Source organism: Patiria miniata, unplaced genomic scaffold (genome assembly GCF_015706575.1).
Source record: "Patiria miniata isolate m_02_andy unplaced genomic scaffold, ASM1570657v1 HiC_scaffold_13, whole genome shotgun sequence".
Taxonomy (NCBI): Eukaryota; Metazoa; Echinodermata; class Asteroidea; order Valvatida; family Asterinidae; genus Patiria; species Patiria miniata.
In genome coordinates this window covers 8,852,670-8,871,450 of record NW_024037051.1, presented here as the reverse complement: position 1 = coordinate 8,871,450, position 18,781 = coordinate 8,852,670, and the positions used below count along the sequence as shown (strand labels likewise).

The window sequence follows — 18,781 nt, the reverse complement described above, 5'->3', positions numbered from 1 at the left end:
CAAACAAATCTTGATTCATATTTGCTCCAAGACACGTTGTCAATGAAAATATTTGGATGGACATTCCTATCTCACACGAGAAAGCTGTGTTTTCCTCGTTGCTTACGTACATTCTTGGAGTAAACACTTATTTGGAATTTCGTCAACATTTTTATGGAGGAAATAATTACCAGAAGGACGTCAGTAAGGTAGCGAATTCCACACCTAAAATTGTATTCTTTTCATCAGAGTGACGCAGTAACCACATGCAAGCAGACAGGATGTCTGGACAATGACATTATCATCGAGGTGAAATATCCTTCAAATTGATCATGATTTGGAGGTGGTATTTAGTCCAAAAGCATGGGCAGGATTCCGTAGGTGTGACTAAACCACCAAAGACGGGCATAAACACGGCCAGGAAGGAGTCAGAAAACACGGCCATAGGGCTTTGATGTCCTACCGCCCGATTCAGCTTCGAGAAGAAAGAAAGTCACAATGGTACACAAGGATTTACCCATGCTCATTATACACCCGGTTTGCCGTCTTAAAACTACCGCAAAGAAGTCAGTGATCGGGGACAAGAAGTCGATTGTTGGCAAGAGGACCTTATTAGTGCCGAACCTTGGCGGCAGATCACACCGGATCAAGCAACTTCGAATATACAACGTGTTATTCCACTTTCACATTGGTTAAAAAAGACACAAGAAAGAAGACAGTTTTTTTTTAACTGAGAATGGTCATGTTTTGAAATGCCATGCCTGAACGAAAGTGCTCAGAAGTACACAAGGGACGAAGGATTGAAGTTGGTTTGCATGTGGATGTATAATAGCAGAAAGCATGCCATGCGTTCCGTTCCCATGTTATTTTTCAATATTGTTCAGTCTCAGTCACATTTTCCCTTCGACGAAGATAGAATGCTTTAAGCATTCGGTTTCATCCGTGACAATCCACCCTCAACCATAACTCCCTCAGCTGTTTTGCAGGGAAGCTTCATGCATCATCCAAATCCTTCACAGTGGGGACCCAAAAAGGCACATTTATGTTTACTCTAACTTTCAAGTTGCATCAAGCTCCACGTGGAGTAATACTAATAATGACTTAGCTTCCCCCTACTCTATCCTGCAAAATCTACCAAAATCTGGCGGATTTTTAGAGGACTGGAAGATAAGGGTTTCCACTATTCTCATTTAATAATCACAGTGTACGTGACCTTAGGTCAACGGGTAATTTCAAGGAAGGCGGTGGTTACTTTAAGCTAAATGCGCCAAAAGTTCTGAAGTGTCGTTTCTATAAACACAATGTAAGCTTTTCACCTACAGTTAGGCCCTAGTATGTAAAAACATCCAACTGTAAGAGTGACAAGGTTCCATGATAGGCCTATGAGTTTTCCGAAGAGAACCTTTCATTTCAAGGCAAAATTCCTTTATGGAAGGATTACACGTTTCATTAAAAGTCATTTGTTCATTTGCCGCAGCCAACGAATGTCGGCTCATGGACATGTAACATTCATGTAAAAAGAAAATCGTTATTTTCACACGGACTACAAGATTGGCCTTCAAAAGTAAGCTTTTACTTGCTGAGAACATTAATGATTCAAGGAAATCGAAAAAGTCCTCCTCTGTCATTACAAGTCAACATCTAGATAAGGCACCATCGCTTGTTCTTGTTCGTTCATAAAGTCTTATTTTAAAAGCCTATTTTAAAAACCACATCTTACTTTTTAAAGAGAACTTTAAAAAAATGTTAGGAATGCTGAGCATATCTGAATCAACACACTGCACAATACTGCAGCTACAGTCACTCACTCCATATCGATTTCTTAAATCCCTCCAAAGTTAAACTCATTATTTATTAAGTATTGGTGTTTTCCGCTTGCTCAGCTTTCAAACTTTTTTTTAAGACCGATCCCTCGACTGAGGCAGAGTGTAGAGCGTACCGCGTATTATCAATGCTACACGAAACGAGGTCGATGAAGATTATTGGCTATAAGCATCACGTTATAACTCATTATACCAAGCCCACGGCACCGTAAGACACATTCCTACCATTACAGTTATTCAAATAAATAGCCAAAGATGTGACATTGAAAGGCGGTTAATGGTTTCATATTTCACAGCTCTTGTGAATTTTTTTTTATCACAAGATGGATCTGACGCGAAGTACCCATTCGCACGGACTTGGTTATTGGACATGATTATCGTTTAATAGTGGGGCACAGTATATTATAGGGGAAATATTTGGGGGAATTGTGCCTTTGATGATTCAAGCATGGCATTTGGCACACAGTCAGAGCACGTCAGTTAAGAAAGATATTTGACTATAGGGCCATCACAGATTTGTCCTATGAAAATATAGGTAGAATAATAAGCATTTTCAAAATTTTCAAAATGGCTGCCGTTGCTTTTTATTCTACACACATTTTTTTTCAAAGGACAAAATCTGCGATGGCCCTTTAGCCTAAGCTTTCGACCACACAATAACCTTAGTCTTTCGACCTCACAATAACCGCTTCAAACATAAAGTTTTGAAGCATTCTCTGTCTCACAATAACCGCTTCAAACATCAAGTTTTGAAGCATTCTCTGTCTTACTGTATTTCTAAAAGCAGGTTATTCCCTTTCGAATTGGCTTGCGTTTAAAAAAAATGTACCAAAATGTTCACAACATAGATAAACCCAACATGGTCGATGAGGTTCATCTTTGCCTCAAATTCAAAAGGCTCATGACTGCTGAGAAACATTTTCTCATATCCGCCTCGCCCCCATGGGGCGCGCCACTGTATGGTATTGCATGACATGCAGGAAATATCTCCTGTATGCTAGAGGGTGAAAATCAAGTTGTTTACGAGTGACTTCCACTTTAAGGTGAGTGACTTCCACTTTTAGGCCGCAAGTATTTGTCAACAGAGGGCGCTATGACTGCAAAACAGTCACTGTCCGGTTCTCTTTATCATCATTATCAGATATTATGATTGAAGGCCCAACACCAATCGACATGCAGCGTTCATTCTTGGCTCCAAGGAGATTTTACGATGATGACCGGAATCCGCTAATAAAGTAAACTCCCATTTACATTTTTGATCAATCAGATTCACGGAAAGGCAACCCAACATGCACAATTTATGGAACGCATACATGATTTTCATGGATTGAATTTTCTACAGATTCTTGTATTGGCCTAAACCTATCTTAACAATGGTGCCAACCTGGATAAAGAATGGGGCGAGGAAGGTGGAAAGGAGGGTGGGGGTGGGGCTGGGGTGGGGTCAGTGTGGAGTGCAAAGTAGTTAGAATTGGGTAAGCTATAACGATGGTGCATTATCAAATTCTTAAGTGGCAGCACTACCCTGCAATTCCTACACTATCCTACACTTTTCGATGAGTGGTTCATTCACCAAAAGGCACCTTCTACCACAAATATGTACAATGGATGTATCAGCTGCTCAGACCGAATGGGTAATTGTGCACTCATCAATGCCTGAAATGGCTACTTGGTTGTTCTAAAAGGCTATCGTCATAATTATGCACATTTATCTTTCACTCAGTCTTACACATGAAACTGTAAAATACAATCATTTGCGCGCCGACGATCAAGGAACAAATCTACATAATCACTCAAAGTGTTGAACATTATTTATCGAAACAGGATTGAGGGAAGATTTCGAGATTAGAAACTGTTGGGCTTACCTGCCATCGCCGTCTTGCCATGTAGCCCTTGAGTCGCAGCGATGCACCCCGTAACCTGTTGCTCTGTCGGTGTGCCAGAGTTCTCCTGGCTAACCACGGATGCTCCAAACACTGAGATATTGTACGCCGACTCCTGAGAAGAAAAAAGAAAGGAGAAACTCAGGGGCTTCAGATCAAATAAGGTCTCAAGGAGCCAGCACAAGGAGTCCCAGTCTTTTCTCTCCAAGGTTTTCTATTCCTCCACAATGGGTGGTGAAGTGGACCAGTTACGTAAATCAAGTGAAGGTAAACATTGGCTGATAATAGAAAAGGAAGCTTGAGGGCGTTTCAGACCGGAAAATGACTCCTGATTATAATTACAATTCCTCTGGAGATCGGTTTATGAAATGGACGAGAGCATAATCTGGGATCCTCAAGTGGTTTGGGCACAATGGGGCGATTCTTTTTTTAGGAGATGAGGAAATCCACTTGGTGGGTGAGTATATAGGGGGTATGATGGGTGTGGAAGAACTATATGGAACGGGTCAAGAGAGGGCAGGGTGAAAGAACCAGAACAAGATGTAGGGCCAAAACAAAAAATAGTTCTGCTTCCGGTTTCCCTACCTACCCTATTCTGACAGCCCCTACCCTAATCTTTTTAAGGGAAAAATGAGGAAAAGCACCCAAAACCATCATTTTTTACCTTTTACCCTTGACTACACACAGACGCCTTCATGTGATCGTACACAAAAAAAAAATGGCAAAAAAAATTCCCTACCTATACCTACCCTATTTTCGCATGCCATGTAATCGGAAGCAGAACTATTTTTTTTTGGGGGGGGGCCTCATTAGTACATGTATTGCACTGAAGAAATGACGATACCAACACAAACATTGACAATTAATTCATTATGCGTGGTGTGGTTTATGGTGTAACTATAGGGCTATGGTATCAAGTTTAACCGTAGAACCATGGACAAAGTAAAAAAAACCTAAAATCTTACTATACTCAAAGCATGATTCAAGCTAGCCTAAGTATCTTCTCCTATGTACTAATCGTGTACTCAGTGAATTACCTATCAAAATGCTATCTAACGTTTAAAGTTGTGACGTTTTCCTAGCAAAACAATTATCTTAACACAGAGGACTGGCCTATCATCCTAGGTAATTTTCTTATTACCTTGCATGTTTATACCATAGGAGTGATTCTTTACAAACACCTTCCTCTAGAAACACTTGCTCACACAATTAATTATCAGACCAACCAATCAAAGTTGTGGACAGTCTTGTTTTGGCAGCTCCCACTTACTCTTTGTCCTTGATTAATAATTTAATGATGAAATCCCTGGCGTCATTTGATACGTCATCAAAAGCCTCGTCCTCAAAGTCCCACTCTGCCGACGTGACATTGTTAAGTGTTTCTGCGTTTGAGTCGCCCATGAACGGAGACAGACCGCTCAGTCTGAAAGAAAAATTAATAGATGATTATTTTGAAATCGTCGGTCTTGCAAAAAAAAATCACGTGTGGTAATATATCTGGTGTGATTGGAAAGGGTGTGTATTACGGATGCATAAAAGAGAGGACAGTGAGACAAGTGGCGGCAGAGAGTTTTTCCTCAAACATCTCCATTTTCAGTTTAAAGTTTGCAATGATATTGTAAGAGTTGATGGTCGACAAAATACAAGAAATTAATCTGTTCATTGACGGAGTGTGGTTCTGCAGAGATACAGTTTGTCTGTTGGGGTTGTTAGGCTGTTTGTTTGCTTGGCTGCTTTTGCTTCAAGTACTTCAAGTCATCTGGCATAATCATTAAACATGTATTTTTTTTCATAAATATATTTGAATATTGCTAACCACGATGAGAATCTAAAATAATTCAATGAACACTAAAAGTTCACAGACGACTGACAACTTCGGAATGTCATTTTGAAGAACCAGGGCGGACCTATTTCAATTCACGGACTCTATCTTTATCCTTTCCACCTATACGTTAGCCTTTTCGCGATCAAATGTGCCTTCCTTGAATTTCTTACTGGAAAGCTCTTGCAGCTTTCTCTCATGATCTACAAAGCGCTTCACTTCTAAACAACAGGGCGCCCTCTTGACGCTGTCCGAGCAAAAACGATCAGACGAACAGTTTGCCAAGTTGCGCCAAAAATCACTGCGTCACTATTCCTGCCAAAATGTTTTTGTTACAAGTGTCTTCACGTGGTGCAAAATTAAGAAAACTATACCAATTCAGTACAATAAAAATAATGTTGCCGAATGCATAAATCTCTTCATGTACAAATGTTGGTAGGTCACATTAAAAAGTTTCCCTGTAACCTTTAATTAAAGAGTTATGACGCTTTAACAGGGTGCACTACATGTACGTGATTAAATTTGACAAGATTTGGTAAATGAGATGAACCTGATCAAATGACCTATGAAATTAAAATCTCATTCTCGATAATATCGATTTAAGTTTTCAGCATCAAATTTCACCACAGACATATTGCGGATAGAGTACAATAATCCTGGGGAACAAACGTTTGTATTTGTATTCGTGACCATTCGACTCATGCCGAGCATGTAATTTGGGATTCTTTTGTTGGCTCATACCATGGAGTTAATGACCCACAAACTGTCACAGTGGGCACAAGGCCCGTCGACAATAATAATGCTAAAAGTTGCGCAGACTCAACGATTAAAGATCGGATTACCACTTCAGTTGGACTTTTATGCTTTCATAAATTTGTTTTGAGTTTCGGAAAGTTTGGTGAACTGTCGTTGGAATAGCTTAAAGTTAATCCAGCTCACACACTGTCGTCTTTACTTCTTCGGGGTCACTGTAGGCCTACTTCTATTTAAAAATTACATTTATTCGACACAATTCGATCTTGTATAGGCGTACAAAATGTTGTAGAAATGTTCGAATCTTTAAATGACTCAGATAGAGCTATAAACCTGGCACAGAAAACAAGAGGTAAGAACTCTGCATAATTCTTTTAGGCCTAGTGCTTTTGGTTTCAAGTTGTGTCTTGGGGTGCGAGTGACAAACACGGTAAAACCCAGCACCTGCCGTAAATCATATATCGCCAAGTTCTGTTCGAGTTCAAGCCAATATAGCATGGGCCTTATTCACGAGTTAGCCATTTGTCGAGTTCCCTTAACGTATGTCATTAAGTGTTAACTGTTCAATGGGATGGCGCCAGACTATTTATGCAGGCACAATGCAGCCTCATTTTACTGTTTTTTTATCTGGCTTTAAACATTAGGGAATTTTTAATTAAAAATTAAAAATTATTAATTGAAACAGACTGGAATTAATTAGGAATATAATTGCTTTCACTTCTCTTCGCAAGTTCCAAAAATTAAGATTGTACCCAACTTTCAAGGGGCCATGGCCCCCCCCCCCAAAACGAAACAATTTTTTTTTATTTTTTATGTGACATCGCAATAAAGGCAGGCAATGAGTACACCACCATCTTTTCCTCAAAAAACATTGGTTAAAGTGGTCAGAAATTGCCTCAGATCGCACCACAGAGCATCTAGAATCCAAAAAATTTCCGGGGCCCTTAAGCGGGCCCCGAACCCCACGCCGTAATTTTTGTGACCCACTTTTTTGGGGGACCAAAATTTTTTTGGCCCCCTCCAAAATTGTGTTCTGGATCCGCCCTTGTGGCCGACTCGTGAATAAGGCCCATTGAACTCTAATGGAGATCAATGGGTGGCAGCACGTTCACGCACAGGTGACAAACGCGCGCACTTTGACCAATAAGATTGCCCGCACCTCAAATGCGTATACGACATGCGCGTGGGCGTGGCGCCACTTCATTATCCGGTTCGTAAGTATGACGTCATTTGAAGTTAAAACATGCCCACTACAAACGGAGTAGCACTGACAATCATTTGAACCATTGGAACCGGAAGTAGTGCAAAGTTGCGAGTTAAGCCAATGGGCGCAAGTAATTAGTGCATGGTGCGTGCGCGTGTGTGACGTAGCCACTTACGAACCGGATGGTGGCCTTTGCCTGATTATGACCTCTTCAAGACACAGATGTTCCAGACACGCGCCAGCCCAGATCGATGCTCCTGGGAGCTATTACTCACAAGACATAGCAGATAACCCCCAGACTCCACATGTCAGTCGGGAAGCCGATCCGCTCGTAGTTGACGACCTCTGGGGCTACAAACTCCGGTGTACCGAAAAGCACCTTGACGTTCTCATCCGGGTCTAACTTCCGTGCCATCCCGAAGTCGATTAACTTGATGCTGTGGGAAAATCAAAACAAAATGTCTGAATGACCGTTCTGTTTTGTTGTCAAAAAGCTTTTACTTCGTTATTTCTCTCTTGTGCATACAAAGTACACATTTAATGGATAATTAGAATTTATAATTATTGACGTTCTCGTGTTTATTGTTTCCTTTTCCTGTTTTGTTTTGTTGATTACGATGTCAAGAAAGTGGAATAAAGTGAAATTGTCCTTTTCTCTTGTCTACATTTTTAATAAATTCAGGCGAGCTGCAAACAAAGTTCTCTGTTATACAACCCTCATTTTACATCAATGTCATCTCATTTTCCCATAAAAACTGATAAAAATGATTTAAAAAAATCAAGGATAGACAGTTGTGATTTTGGTAACTTTTTTCTCTAGTCACATTCGTCGCAATCCTTCATCAGACACTTTATTATTATTATTATTTTTGTGGCTGCCGTGTTACAGCCCAGTGGGGGTATGACCCATTGCCCCCTCTGCTTAGAAGACAACACGGTCAGCGACCCAGGGATGTAATCGTCTGCCCAAAACCCTAGAGAAAGTGCCACACAGGAAAGGCATAATTGATCATCAGTTGATTATAACTGTCTTATTTGGGTTCAATATACGAGAAACCATACACACCTACTTGATTTGGTCTTAATGTACCGTAGAAAAAGTTTTCTGTGTCTCGAAGAAAAAGTCAAGAGGTCCTCTTGCCATATTTAATTAAATGTCATCCGCACTGCTGCTTCAACATCTTAAAAGGGTGTTGAAGATTTTGAAGGATTGAGGCAGTGGTCACCCCTCCACTGAACAATTTCAAGCCAAAATGTGGATGATTTTAGCTGATTGAGGCAATATCGACTGTCTACATGGAGGCAGTTGGAGGATTTTGAAGGATTGAGGATAAATCTCTGCAAAGGTTAGGATTAAGCACTTTTTAAATTTTAGTTTACGTCTTTGGGTACGAAAAGTTATCATGAGTCTATTATTTTAAAAATGAAAGATGTAACAGGTGTATGAACAAAAAGAAATTGAAATTTTAAAAGGGAAAAAAACACAAAAAGGAAATCATCCCCTCGAAAAAAATGTCCACGTTTATACTCTGCCCGTCGTCAGGAAACTGGTCTCCTGACGACGGGCAGAGTATACTGTTCGAAACGTTGAGTACCCTCCAGTTCTTTTCGGAACCACACATACTCACAAAAGAGATGTTGCCACATGGTGCTACTGCAACAACTTACCTTATTATTACCCTTCACCATGCAAATCTTCAAATCTCTTCAAATAAATAAAGAAACAAAAAGCTAGCTTTCCTCGGACTCATCTCACCTTGTTCCTATTTTGTCCACGCACATGATGTTCTCTGGTTTGAGATCGAGGTGGAGATAGTTGTATTGATGCATGTGCTGTACTCCTTCACACACTTGGCGCATGTACATGATAACCTCTCTCTCAGTCAGGTCGAAATCGTCATCAACTACACGCTCGAATAGTTCTCCGCCTGAAATACTGCAAATGCGAAACAGATGGAAAGGTTTACTTAAAGATGATGTTCTTTTCATCGTCATCTTCATCTTCATCTCAAATCTAGGGGCGAATTGGGTTAAAATCACTTATATTCATTTAATAGATCAGTAGTTAAGATTATCACCAAGTTCCATTCATAATGGGAAGCCTTTTGAACCTTACAAAATATTTTTAATTACTAAGTAAACAAACTCTTTGAGGTATCTCTTGCAAATTCGAAAGTGAAGAAGAATGTTCACTGAAAAGTTGTCCAATTTTGAAACATTAAAGACAGCTACAGCAACCTTTTGTGTGTGTATTTCCCTGTCAAAAGAGGGCGCCCTGAAAGGTGAATGGATCATGTCATCTTTACTCTCCGGTGGAATGAGTCAATGCTCTCAATCAATGGAGGACGCGTCACATTATTTAAGTTGACTGAGGGTGTTTCCCTGTCCTCGGGCATAAAAACATTTATCAATCAAGACGGAAATCACACGACAACCCGACACCAAAGAACCGGCGGTGACGCCGAAATGACTCGAAATGAAACCATTATTGCTATAAGGGATCAATGTCTACTTTCTTGAACCCAACTTCATCTACATTTTTTTTTCTAGGAACCTTCGTGAAGCCTCCAAAATCAACCACAGTTTTGGAAGCCTAGAGGATCGTAATTTATTAACTTACAAGGGATATAATATCAAGTAACGCAACAGTGGCTTGGTACGGTTAGATCTACCTTTTTGATCATGCCAAATTCGTCCAAACCTCTAATGGTTGGTTTTGAAGGATTTCGGTGTGTTTGGGTTAATCTTCAAATATTTTGCTAGAAATTCACGATGGGCCTTCATACTGCAAACCATGCTGGTCTCTATAACTCCAAAGACCACCAAGACGAGAAAAACTAAAACATGATCCCTTAAGACTCTCAAGTATAATAAAAACAAACACTATGTCATTTAAGGCTTCATTTGACGGAAAGTATAACCTGAAGGGAGTTTTCAGATACACCTTATTATTATTAGGAAGTGACAAGGTTCCTTTCTTCTCAAGGTGACGGTCACAGCAAATAATGACCGAAATTCCAAAAACGTCGACCGAGTCGTTGTCTTCGAAGAACCACACGTCTCTCTTGGAAATGGTCATTTTTAATTCATGAACTTCTCGAAAACTTTACCCATCGTCTTGTTGAAGGCACTGCTATCGGATTTTGTGCCCCTACAAATTGAAGGCAGGAAAAGGGGTCGGGATAGGACTTGATTAAAATATAGTATCAGTCGTGAGATTTTGTCCTTTTGTGTGAATAGAGGCAAGTTATAAGACCCCGTTCCCAGAGAATGAAAGAATCAAAAGGGATGAACGATCAACACGACTGTGTTCTGGGATACATATATATTGACACACTACTTCTCCCTCCTTCTGCTACTTCTTTTTAGTAAGCCGTCAAAATAATCCTGACAAGTTCCCAGGGAGAGAAAAAAATTAAAACAAATGCAAGACTTCCCCTACCCAAACCCCAATAGTTCTACCGCCGGCTACTCAACACACGGCAGACATTGTCAAGGAGGAAATGAGACAGCGAATTTTTAGGCTTCCTGTTCCGGAGGCGAATCCTGACCGTCCACGGGTGAGTAGAAACGTTCCAGAGAGAGGGGCGACGCATTGCGGTGAATCACTGGTCCTCGTGCGGTTTGATAAAACGCAGGCTTGTTGCGAATACATTCACCTGGTTTCTCTGACAGGTGAGAGATGTCAAAGTCCCCGTTTTTTTCTCTCTCTAGAGGTAGTCGTATTTCAGTCAGAGGTAGTGATGTTTGATTCAGGGGAACAGACGGAACAGAACATGAACACTTTCCCGAAGCGGTGTAGCAATTTCTTAACCCTAACCTTCCCAAATCTTCTTTGCAAAATGGAGGATTTTGCAGGATTGAGGCTATATGGCAAAAATGTGTGGCTGATTTTGGAGGATGCGCTGTGTTAATGTCTTAGGCCGGACCGTGTGTTGTTTATTCTCAGCCATGCATAAATGTAGGCCTATTATACTTGAAATCATCCACACTGCTGAAGGATGTCACTGGCTCTGCCTCAACATATTGACAGTGATTGCTTGAGGATTTTGCAGGATTGAGGCTGTGGTCACCCCTCCAAGGACCACATTCAAGAAATTAATGGATGATTTTGGAGGATTGAGACTGTATGCAATTTTACATGGAGGCAGTTGGAGGATTTTGCGGGATTGAGCTTGCATCCTATTCCTAGGCAGTAGGGTTAATGAAATAAAAGACTTTACACCACTTGGTTGGTTTTCAGACTGAGTAGACGTGCACGTATTCAGTTCATATCGCTTGTAATTCGTACTGTTCATGCATAGTGTAACAAAAAAAACACGTTTTGACTTCAGCAATATCGAGTTTATGATTTCACCACAGTGTTTTGTTCGTGTATTTACACTCAAGTGATCAGCACCAACCTAACTGATGGTATAGATGTATGGACAATCTGTAAGACCGTTACAGACAGAGTCCTAGACCGAAAAGAAAGACCTTTTTGGAAGTCTATGGACAGAGTAATCCATGGGGGACTTCCGACGGATTACGAAGTCCGCGTGAAGTGTTTTGTACTTGTAGACCAGGAGCCGTGGGTCTCGCATCCGGCGATTCATGAGACCCGATCGCCTACCACCTGCAGAAATCCTTGGAGATCTGAGTCTATTCATCGATGAAGCCCCATAAATGACAAGAGTTTTATCTGTGTCCCTGGGCGGCCTGCGTACATCGAGCAAGACAGGGTCACTGCACCGATAAAAACGGCTGGAAAAACATGACTCAAAGCTCAGCAAGCAACCCGACCGAAAAATAAAACAAACATCTTCTACATTTTAGGGTCTTCCTTGTTATTCGTCGTTCATTAGGAGAAGATAAAGAATCTTGCAAAGATCAGTGCATATCTGTGGTGAGGTGATTTGGGGGCATGTACTTCAGTTGACCTAAACAAGGAACTAATTGCCATATAAGTGTTTTGGTTAGCGACTCAATCTTGCGGAAGATGGGTCTGAGCAGTCCGTGATAAGAGGTGCACCAACTTATCAGGCTTCCTCAGTTCAGGCATAGAGCAAGGAACTATGGTTCAGGCATGGAGGATGTGTTCTTATTCCTCCAGGCAACGCACCCAGAGAAATCCTAGTGTAGCCTGTAGTCATCAGGTCTAAGCTTTATGGGCTTAAGTGTAATACAAACAGCTTTAAGTTTGTTTTGTTCTCAAGCCAAGATGGCGGACGGCAGTCTGACCACACCTTCACTCCTCTTCCAGAAACTATTTCTCATTACCTCAATCCCTCAAATTTGAGGGATTGATGGTATATAAATGCTGTTAAAATTCGTCAGAAACAGAAAAAGTTTTACAAGATCATCATCTGGTTCTTTTTCTACAATGCATCGGCGTCGGACTGTCTGATAGTCACAAATTAAACAAGTTAAAAAAGATCATTATTGTTGTGAACATCTCAGAAAATTGTCCTTTAACAATGCAACAAGTTTTTTTTGTTTTGTTTTTAAATGCAGCCCTCAACTTCCAAGTATATTGAACAGAGGGCGCCCCATCTGTACATACAAATGATGGCATCATCTACATTGTACATGGAGCTCCATGATTGTACTTACAATTCTGTCACCATGACAACCCTGTTAGGGGTCTCGAACGCGTCCACACATTGCAGCAGTTTGGGATGTTTGAGTTGGTTCATCGTGTCGATCTCGTTTCGCGCCATGTCCTTGTCTTTGGACTTGAGTGCTTTGATGTATTTGGCCGCCCATACTTTCCCCGTCGACTTCTCGATACAGCGGTACACGGTGCCGTAGCGTCCTCTGCAAAACAGTTGATAACTTTTAAAACTTTCAAGTTGACAATACAGAGAGCAAACATTGAAGATTAGGCCTAACGGGAGTAACGGGAATGTACAACATTTACTCTTGCTGCAATTTTCAGAAATAAATGGATTTGGAGGATTAGTATGTTATAGAAAATTTGTTAAACTGACTTGTTTTACTTTTTGGACTTGTAGATGCTGAAAAAAACAAGAAAACCAGTCATGTTCTTGTAGTCTGGTTCCCTGACCCCACTTAAAACGAAACGGAGCAATTAATACACGTTGGGGAATTGTAAGGTCAGAGAATCCGGGCTGGTCTAGCAGGCTTGTACCCCTTCACAGGTGTAATCAATTGCAAAGAATAGTGAGAATAACTAAATATGAAAAATTAGGAAAAGTTTTGAAAAAAAGCCAGTTTTCTCCAACGCTTGTAGGCCGACCAGCGTTGGAAAATTACAGTTTTTCTTGAAAATGTCAGCACACTGCCGGAGCCACGATTTTAAAGGATGCTTTAGATTGTCAGTCCCTAACAATCCAGTAACGTATTCCGTGATAATTTGATCATTTTGGGTTTTTTATGTTTGCAAATGTTGCATTTTCCATTTAACAAGCTTGTCGTTGTTTGTGATACAGCAGAGTGATCAATGTTGGAACTATTTGTTACCTTTTTCAAGTCAAATATTTTCATAATATTAATTTTTGCACGAAGAGGCTAAACAGAGAGCACCCATGTGCATCGAATATTGAAACTATATTTCCTCACTAATTCTCTTTCGGTACATGTGTATTTCAGCTAATCAAACCACGTTTCAGTTGATCGAAACATTTCAATTCTCATGCTTGTTTTCTCACTCCCACAAACACACTAACAGGAGAATGATCCCATTTATTTTAAAAGGATACTAATGTTTTGTGGCGTTTTAATATAAAAAGGGGAACAGTTTGTTCAAACTCATGAAAAGAAACCTGTCGCCAGATTGCTAGCTCCAAACTCCGCATTCCTTCTCAACAATAACTGTTATACAAGCGTTTCCTACATCCATTTATACATCCATTTAGTATCTTTTAGGGTCTCTTTATTCCGTTCGTTTCCTCGCATCAGACACGCTTGGACAATTCTTCATGGCGATTAAACATCACAAAATGTGGCCTTCCCAGATACAAAAGAGTTGTTACTTATCGCATTCCCTAAAAATCTTCTAAATTAGCATCTTGTGCTTTTCTAAACCGACACGCCTCGCTTGACGCCACGACGAAGCCTATGCGTCTAACAGAGCGCGAAACAGGGTCTGAAGTCTGAAAGATCTCACCAGAGGTTACCTTGAGTCAACTTCTCACAACATCCGGGAAAAACAAACTAAGGTTTCTGTTGTGTCAGATCTTAAGTTTTTTACCTATCAAAACATTACCCAAAGTTTAATGAAGTCGTACAAAGTGTCTTTTGCCGAGAGAGCACATCGAGAACGATCAACGAGAGATAAAAAGAAGACGTTATGGGCTATAATTCAAAAGATTATTTTTGTAATGATTTAAGGCTCGCTTTCTCTGGAATGATGTTTGGTGAATCTAATGAGGGATTTTAAACTAATCCAGCAACGCTCCGAATCAATGTAAACGAGGAAAGACCAGCAGTCTTCTCTTCTGCTTCACCACAAGGTGACACCAATCTTTAGAATCGTATATAGCAAAAGCAGAAAGTTAATGCGCTTCCCCTCCAAATATCTTTAAAGTAATTATTTTTCTGGGGGGATTTTTATATGAGATTCTTTTATTGATCTTAGTTATATAGTAATTATCTTTACTGTATAATAATCATTTTTTGGTCTGAGACATCTTTGATGACAATTTTACAAACTTTCGTCTAGACCATGACAATATTTCTTTCTAAATATATTTTCAATTACTGTCCGAAGATATAAAACAAATTAATAAAATAAAATAAAAGTGTTTCTGTTTTTCTTTCCAAGCTCTAAGTATGTCTATTTTGGCACTTGCCCAAACCAGAAATTCCTCTTTTGTATCGACTTTACAGCTTTACACCTCCATGGTGTTACACGCACCAAGTACCAACAACAATCTGCGAAATTCCAATCAATTCTTACAGAAAGAATGTTGTCTGTGAGATCCTGTATCGACGTATACGTCCATCAAAAGTCAACATCGCCCCAGGTCACAGACGCTGGGGCAAAAATATTAGGAGGACTGAACACTAATCGATACCGAGCAAGAGGACGAGGCAAGCATGAGGGCGAAATCTAGTCAGTTTTTAACCATGCAGTAACTCATCTCTTTCAAACGGCTTTTGATTTGTAATGGATTTTATTGTAGGTTTTTTGTAACGAATTTAACTTAACACTATTTTTTATCGACGTCTTTCAATGTATTGCTGATTTAAATTACAATTTTTATTGTATCCTGTGATTTAAATGCATTTTTGAATGTACACTTTTTATTGTACCTAGTTTTAATTATTGTAAAAGCGCATTTGAATATTTTTATATAAAATGTTCGCTCAATAAATAGCGTTACAACTGTGTATCGTACCTTTGGTAGACCTGTTATCGTATTTGTTTCCGAACGTAAGGAGACACCGGACGTTAGGGAGACGTTTTGATGCCTCCCTAATGTAACAGCCCCCTTTAGAGTCAACATTTTACTGCCGCAATTAGGTTATGTTTGTTGCTCGTGGTCTAATTAGTAAAAAATACCCAAATTCGTGGAAAAAGGGATGAGGGAATATTGGGTTGGGGCACATTTAGTTGGGGAAAAACGTGTGCACAAGTCTATGGGGATTTCCCCCTGATTAGGTACCATTTTGGCAACTACAGAAAAGTACTTCCAATACCATAGGCGCTTGTGATCGCTTATCATGGTAGGCCTTCTTTTTAGTCTCTCTTTTTTCCCCAGTCAAGTTAGAAACGAAGCATTCCAAAAACAGTCGAAACTGGATTTGTTGCCTTGCCACTTCAGTTTGGTGAGGAAAACATCTTTAAATGTAGCCAGTGACTTGGAGTTAGAATGGCATAACAAGTGACGTGAGAGTTTGCACTTTAGGACTACGAATAGGGACGCATAAAAAAACAGGGACACTTAGATGAAAACATTACCGAGAAATGCCTTTTCATGAGGCAACTGATTACTGATTCTCACCCTTCCACACCTGTGTAAATGAAGAATCTTCTATTAATCCTAAATCGGGTTTAAATTATACGAACAATTCCGTATTCCCTTCATAAGCTTCCTCAACACTGCGGAATCACGTTGAGTTTATCCGAGTCATCTTAGGCTCTTGTCAAGACAAAAATAATGGAAAACCACCTCTGGTAAAAGGGGCATTCTTGCGTGAGATTTATTCCGGGAAAGTTAGAATCGACCACAATACTGTGCTATATCCAGTCCCGGTTAGTTAATTGAGGTTTTTTACAATGCAACCCATCTTTAAATGGACTTTGAGGGGCAAGGGGAGGACAAAGTCATTAAAAAAGAAGAATCTATCTCCGTATTGGCTGTCCATGATAGCCCCACGAACTAAACAGAATGTGTGAAGAGGTGTGTAAATTGCGTTCCTTATCCCAACCCAACAAAAAAAGCTAGAGCGAATGGGACTACACAATCCTGGTGGTCTTTTTAGTCAGCAGTCAGCTCTTCGTTTGTGAATTTGTGTAAGGTTCGGGATTAAATGGAGCTTTTCATGATCTCAGGTATAGATGTAATGATCGCTTGGTCTCCCTTTGCGAAACGCCTCACGATATAGACATGCATGTGGAACGCTGTATCGTGCACTTTGATATACCTGCTGCAGGCTTTACAAGTACTGCCACAAAATTATCAAATGAATGTTTCTTAATACTGTATTATTAAGATGCATCGATAATTTATGATAAAACTTTCAGCCTTATTTGAATTCGTTACATGTTTGACAAATTCAAAATCTGCACACAAAAAAATAACAATAATTAATTTAATGTTTTTTTAACATAAGTCCATCGTGATTTCTACGAATTGTATTTGAAATTAACACTTTTCTTCCTCAGCAGTTCGGGGAATTCTCTAATATTTAAGTAACTCAATTATTCATTTTAGGACTCTACTAAAATCGTATTGTCTTTAAAATATATATCTGCACATCAAAGTTAAAATGGATCTTTTTTTAACACCGTGAAAAAAAATAATCTAATCGTAACAATTTCCTTGATAATTTAGGATCAGCAATACTTTTTTTGCTGTCATTTCAACTTTATCTGGGTTCACTACACATACCACCAATTCACAAATCTGCCAATCGAAAATTAATGCAAAATCTTTTTACAAGTCACTTCTCCCCCGACTTCAATATAATCATTTATCAATGGCTCTATCAATTGTTACATTCCTACAATGGTAGTCTGTTTGTTTTATTGACCCCGTTGACCTTGTCTTTTTGAATTCTATACACCCCTTCACTGGTCGGTATGAACAGCAATCCAAAGTGCAAACAAACGGGTACTAAGGTAGCTTCTAAATATGGTCACGGTAGACACCTTGTTACTAAACACAGGTATGGCGGGCCTACATTATCATGTCAATGGTATGCCGAGTTGACATATTAATCAATACAGATATGAAAAATATTCCAATTTTCGGTCAACATCTTTGTTTTCTGTTTTGAAGGATAGGTGCGGTATTATGACATGCAGCACGAGGCATTTGATATAATAATAAATTAGGAGGTGCGTGCATGTATATTTGAAAAGAGTGCGATGTACGCTACCTGTTGCTAAAGTCAATAGTACTGTATGTTATTTTGGACCTCTTGGCCGCGCCTGGCAAACGTGGGAGACATTTTCTTTTTCTTCAACAGTCACAAGGGTCCAAAATGTCACACCTCCCAGTGAGTTTAATTACCATCGGGGCATATACTTGATATCAGGGTCTGCCGGTCTGGTATAGGTTTGCAAGACGCAATTTCAAACTTAGTTTAAAAAAAGAAAAGAAAACAAATATCTCCCAATTACCCTAGTTTCAACGATTTTTGTTACTTATGAAAAAAATCATTACCATTATAAACATTACACTGAAGACAGGATGAAGAAATAAGAATTATGCTTTTGAATCTTTCCAGTTTAACTTAAAAAAAAAACCCAAACAGGCAAATGAGCAATGCAATAAAGTGTGTTATAAGTCTAGTGATTGGCTTATCTTTACGGATGCCCGTGGACTATTTTGAGATCATATCCCTAATAGTATAATATTCAATATTAAGTTGGAAACTTATTTGGATAACTTACTTTCCCAATTGCTCCTTGATGTCATAATACTCTTCCACTTTTTCCTTCTTCCTGATGGTCGCTGTCCTGGGCTCAAACGGCTCCGCGTCTACAAAAGTAGCGAAAGAAACGTGTTTATGCATATTTCCAACAGTTCATCTGAACAAGTTTTCAGAGAGGACGTCAAGTGCCTATGGAAGAGGCCAGATGAGTATGGGTTCTTTTCACCTAAGATAGCCAACCCCGTCTGATTCAGCGATTTCAGATGCTGAA

The 18,781-nt window shown here is 39.7% G+C and overlaps 1 protein-coding gene across 2 annotated transcripts in view; it reads right to left on the bottom strand.

Moving 5' to 3' along the window:
* LOC119721200 (myosin light chain kinase, smooth muscle-like) overlaps positions 1-18,781 on the bottom strand; it is a 75,994-nt gene that overhangs the window by 48,327 nt on the left and 8,886 nt on the right. For both annotated transcript variants that reach the window (XM_038191127.1, XM_038191126.1), the window contains exons 2-7: positions 18,530-18,617; positions 13,057-13,260; positions 9,221-9,400; positions 7,740-7,901; positions 4,956-5,108; positions 3,668-3,800 (exon numbers count right to left, since the gene is read on the bottom strand). In XM_038191127.1, the coding sequence (XP_038047055.1) occupies positions 3,668-3,800; positions 4,956-5,108; positions 7,740-7,901; positions 9,221-9,400; positions 13,057-13,260; positions 18,530-18,617 (920 nt within the window). The remainder of the gene's footprint in view (positions 1-3,667; positions 3,801-4,955; positions 5,109-7,739; positions 7,902-9,220; positions 9,401-13,056; positions 13,261-18,529; positions 18,618-18,781) is intronic.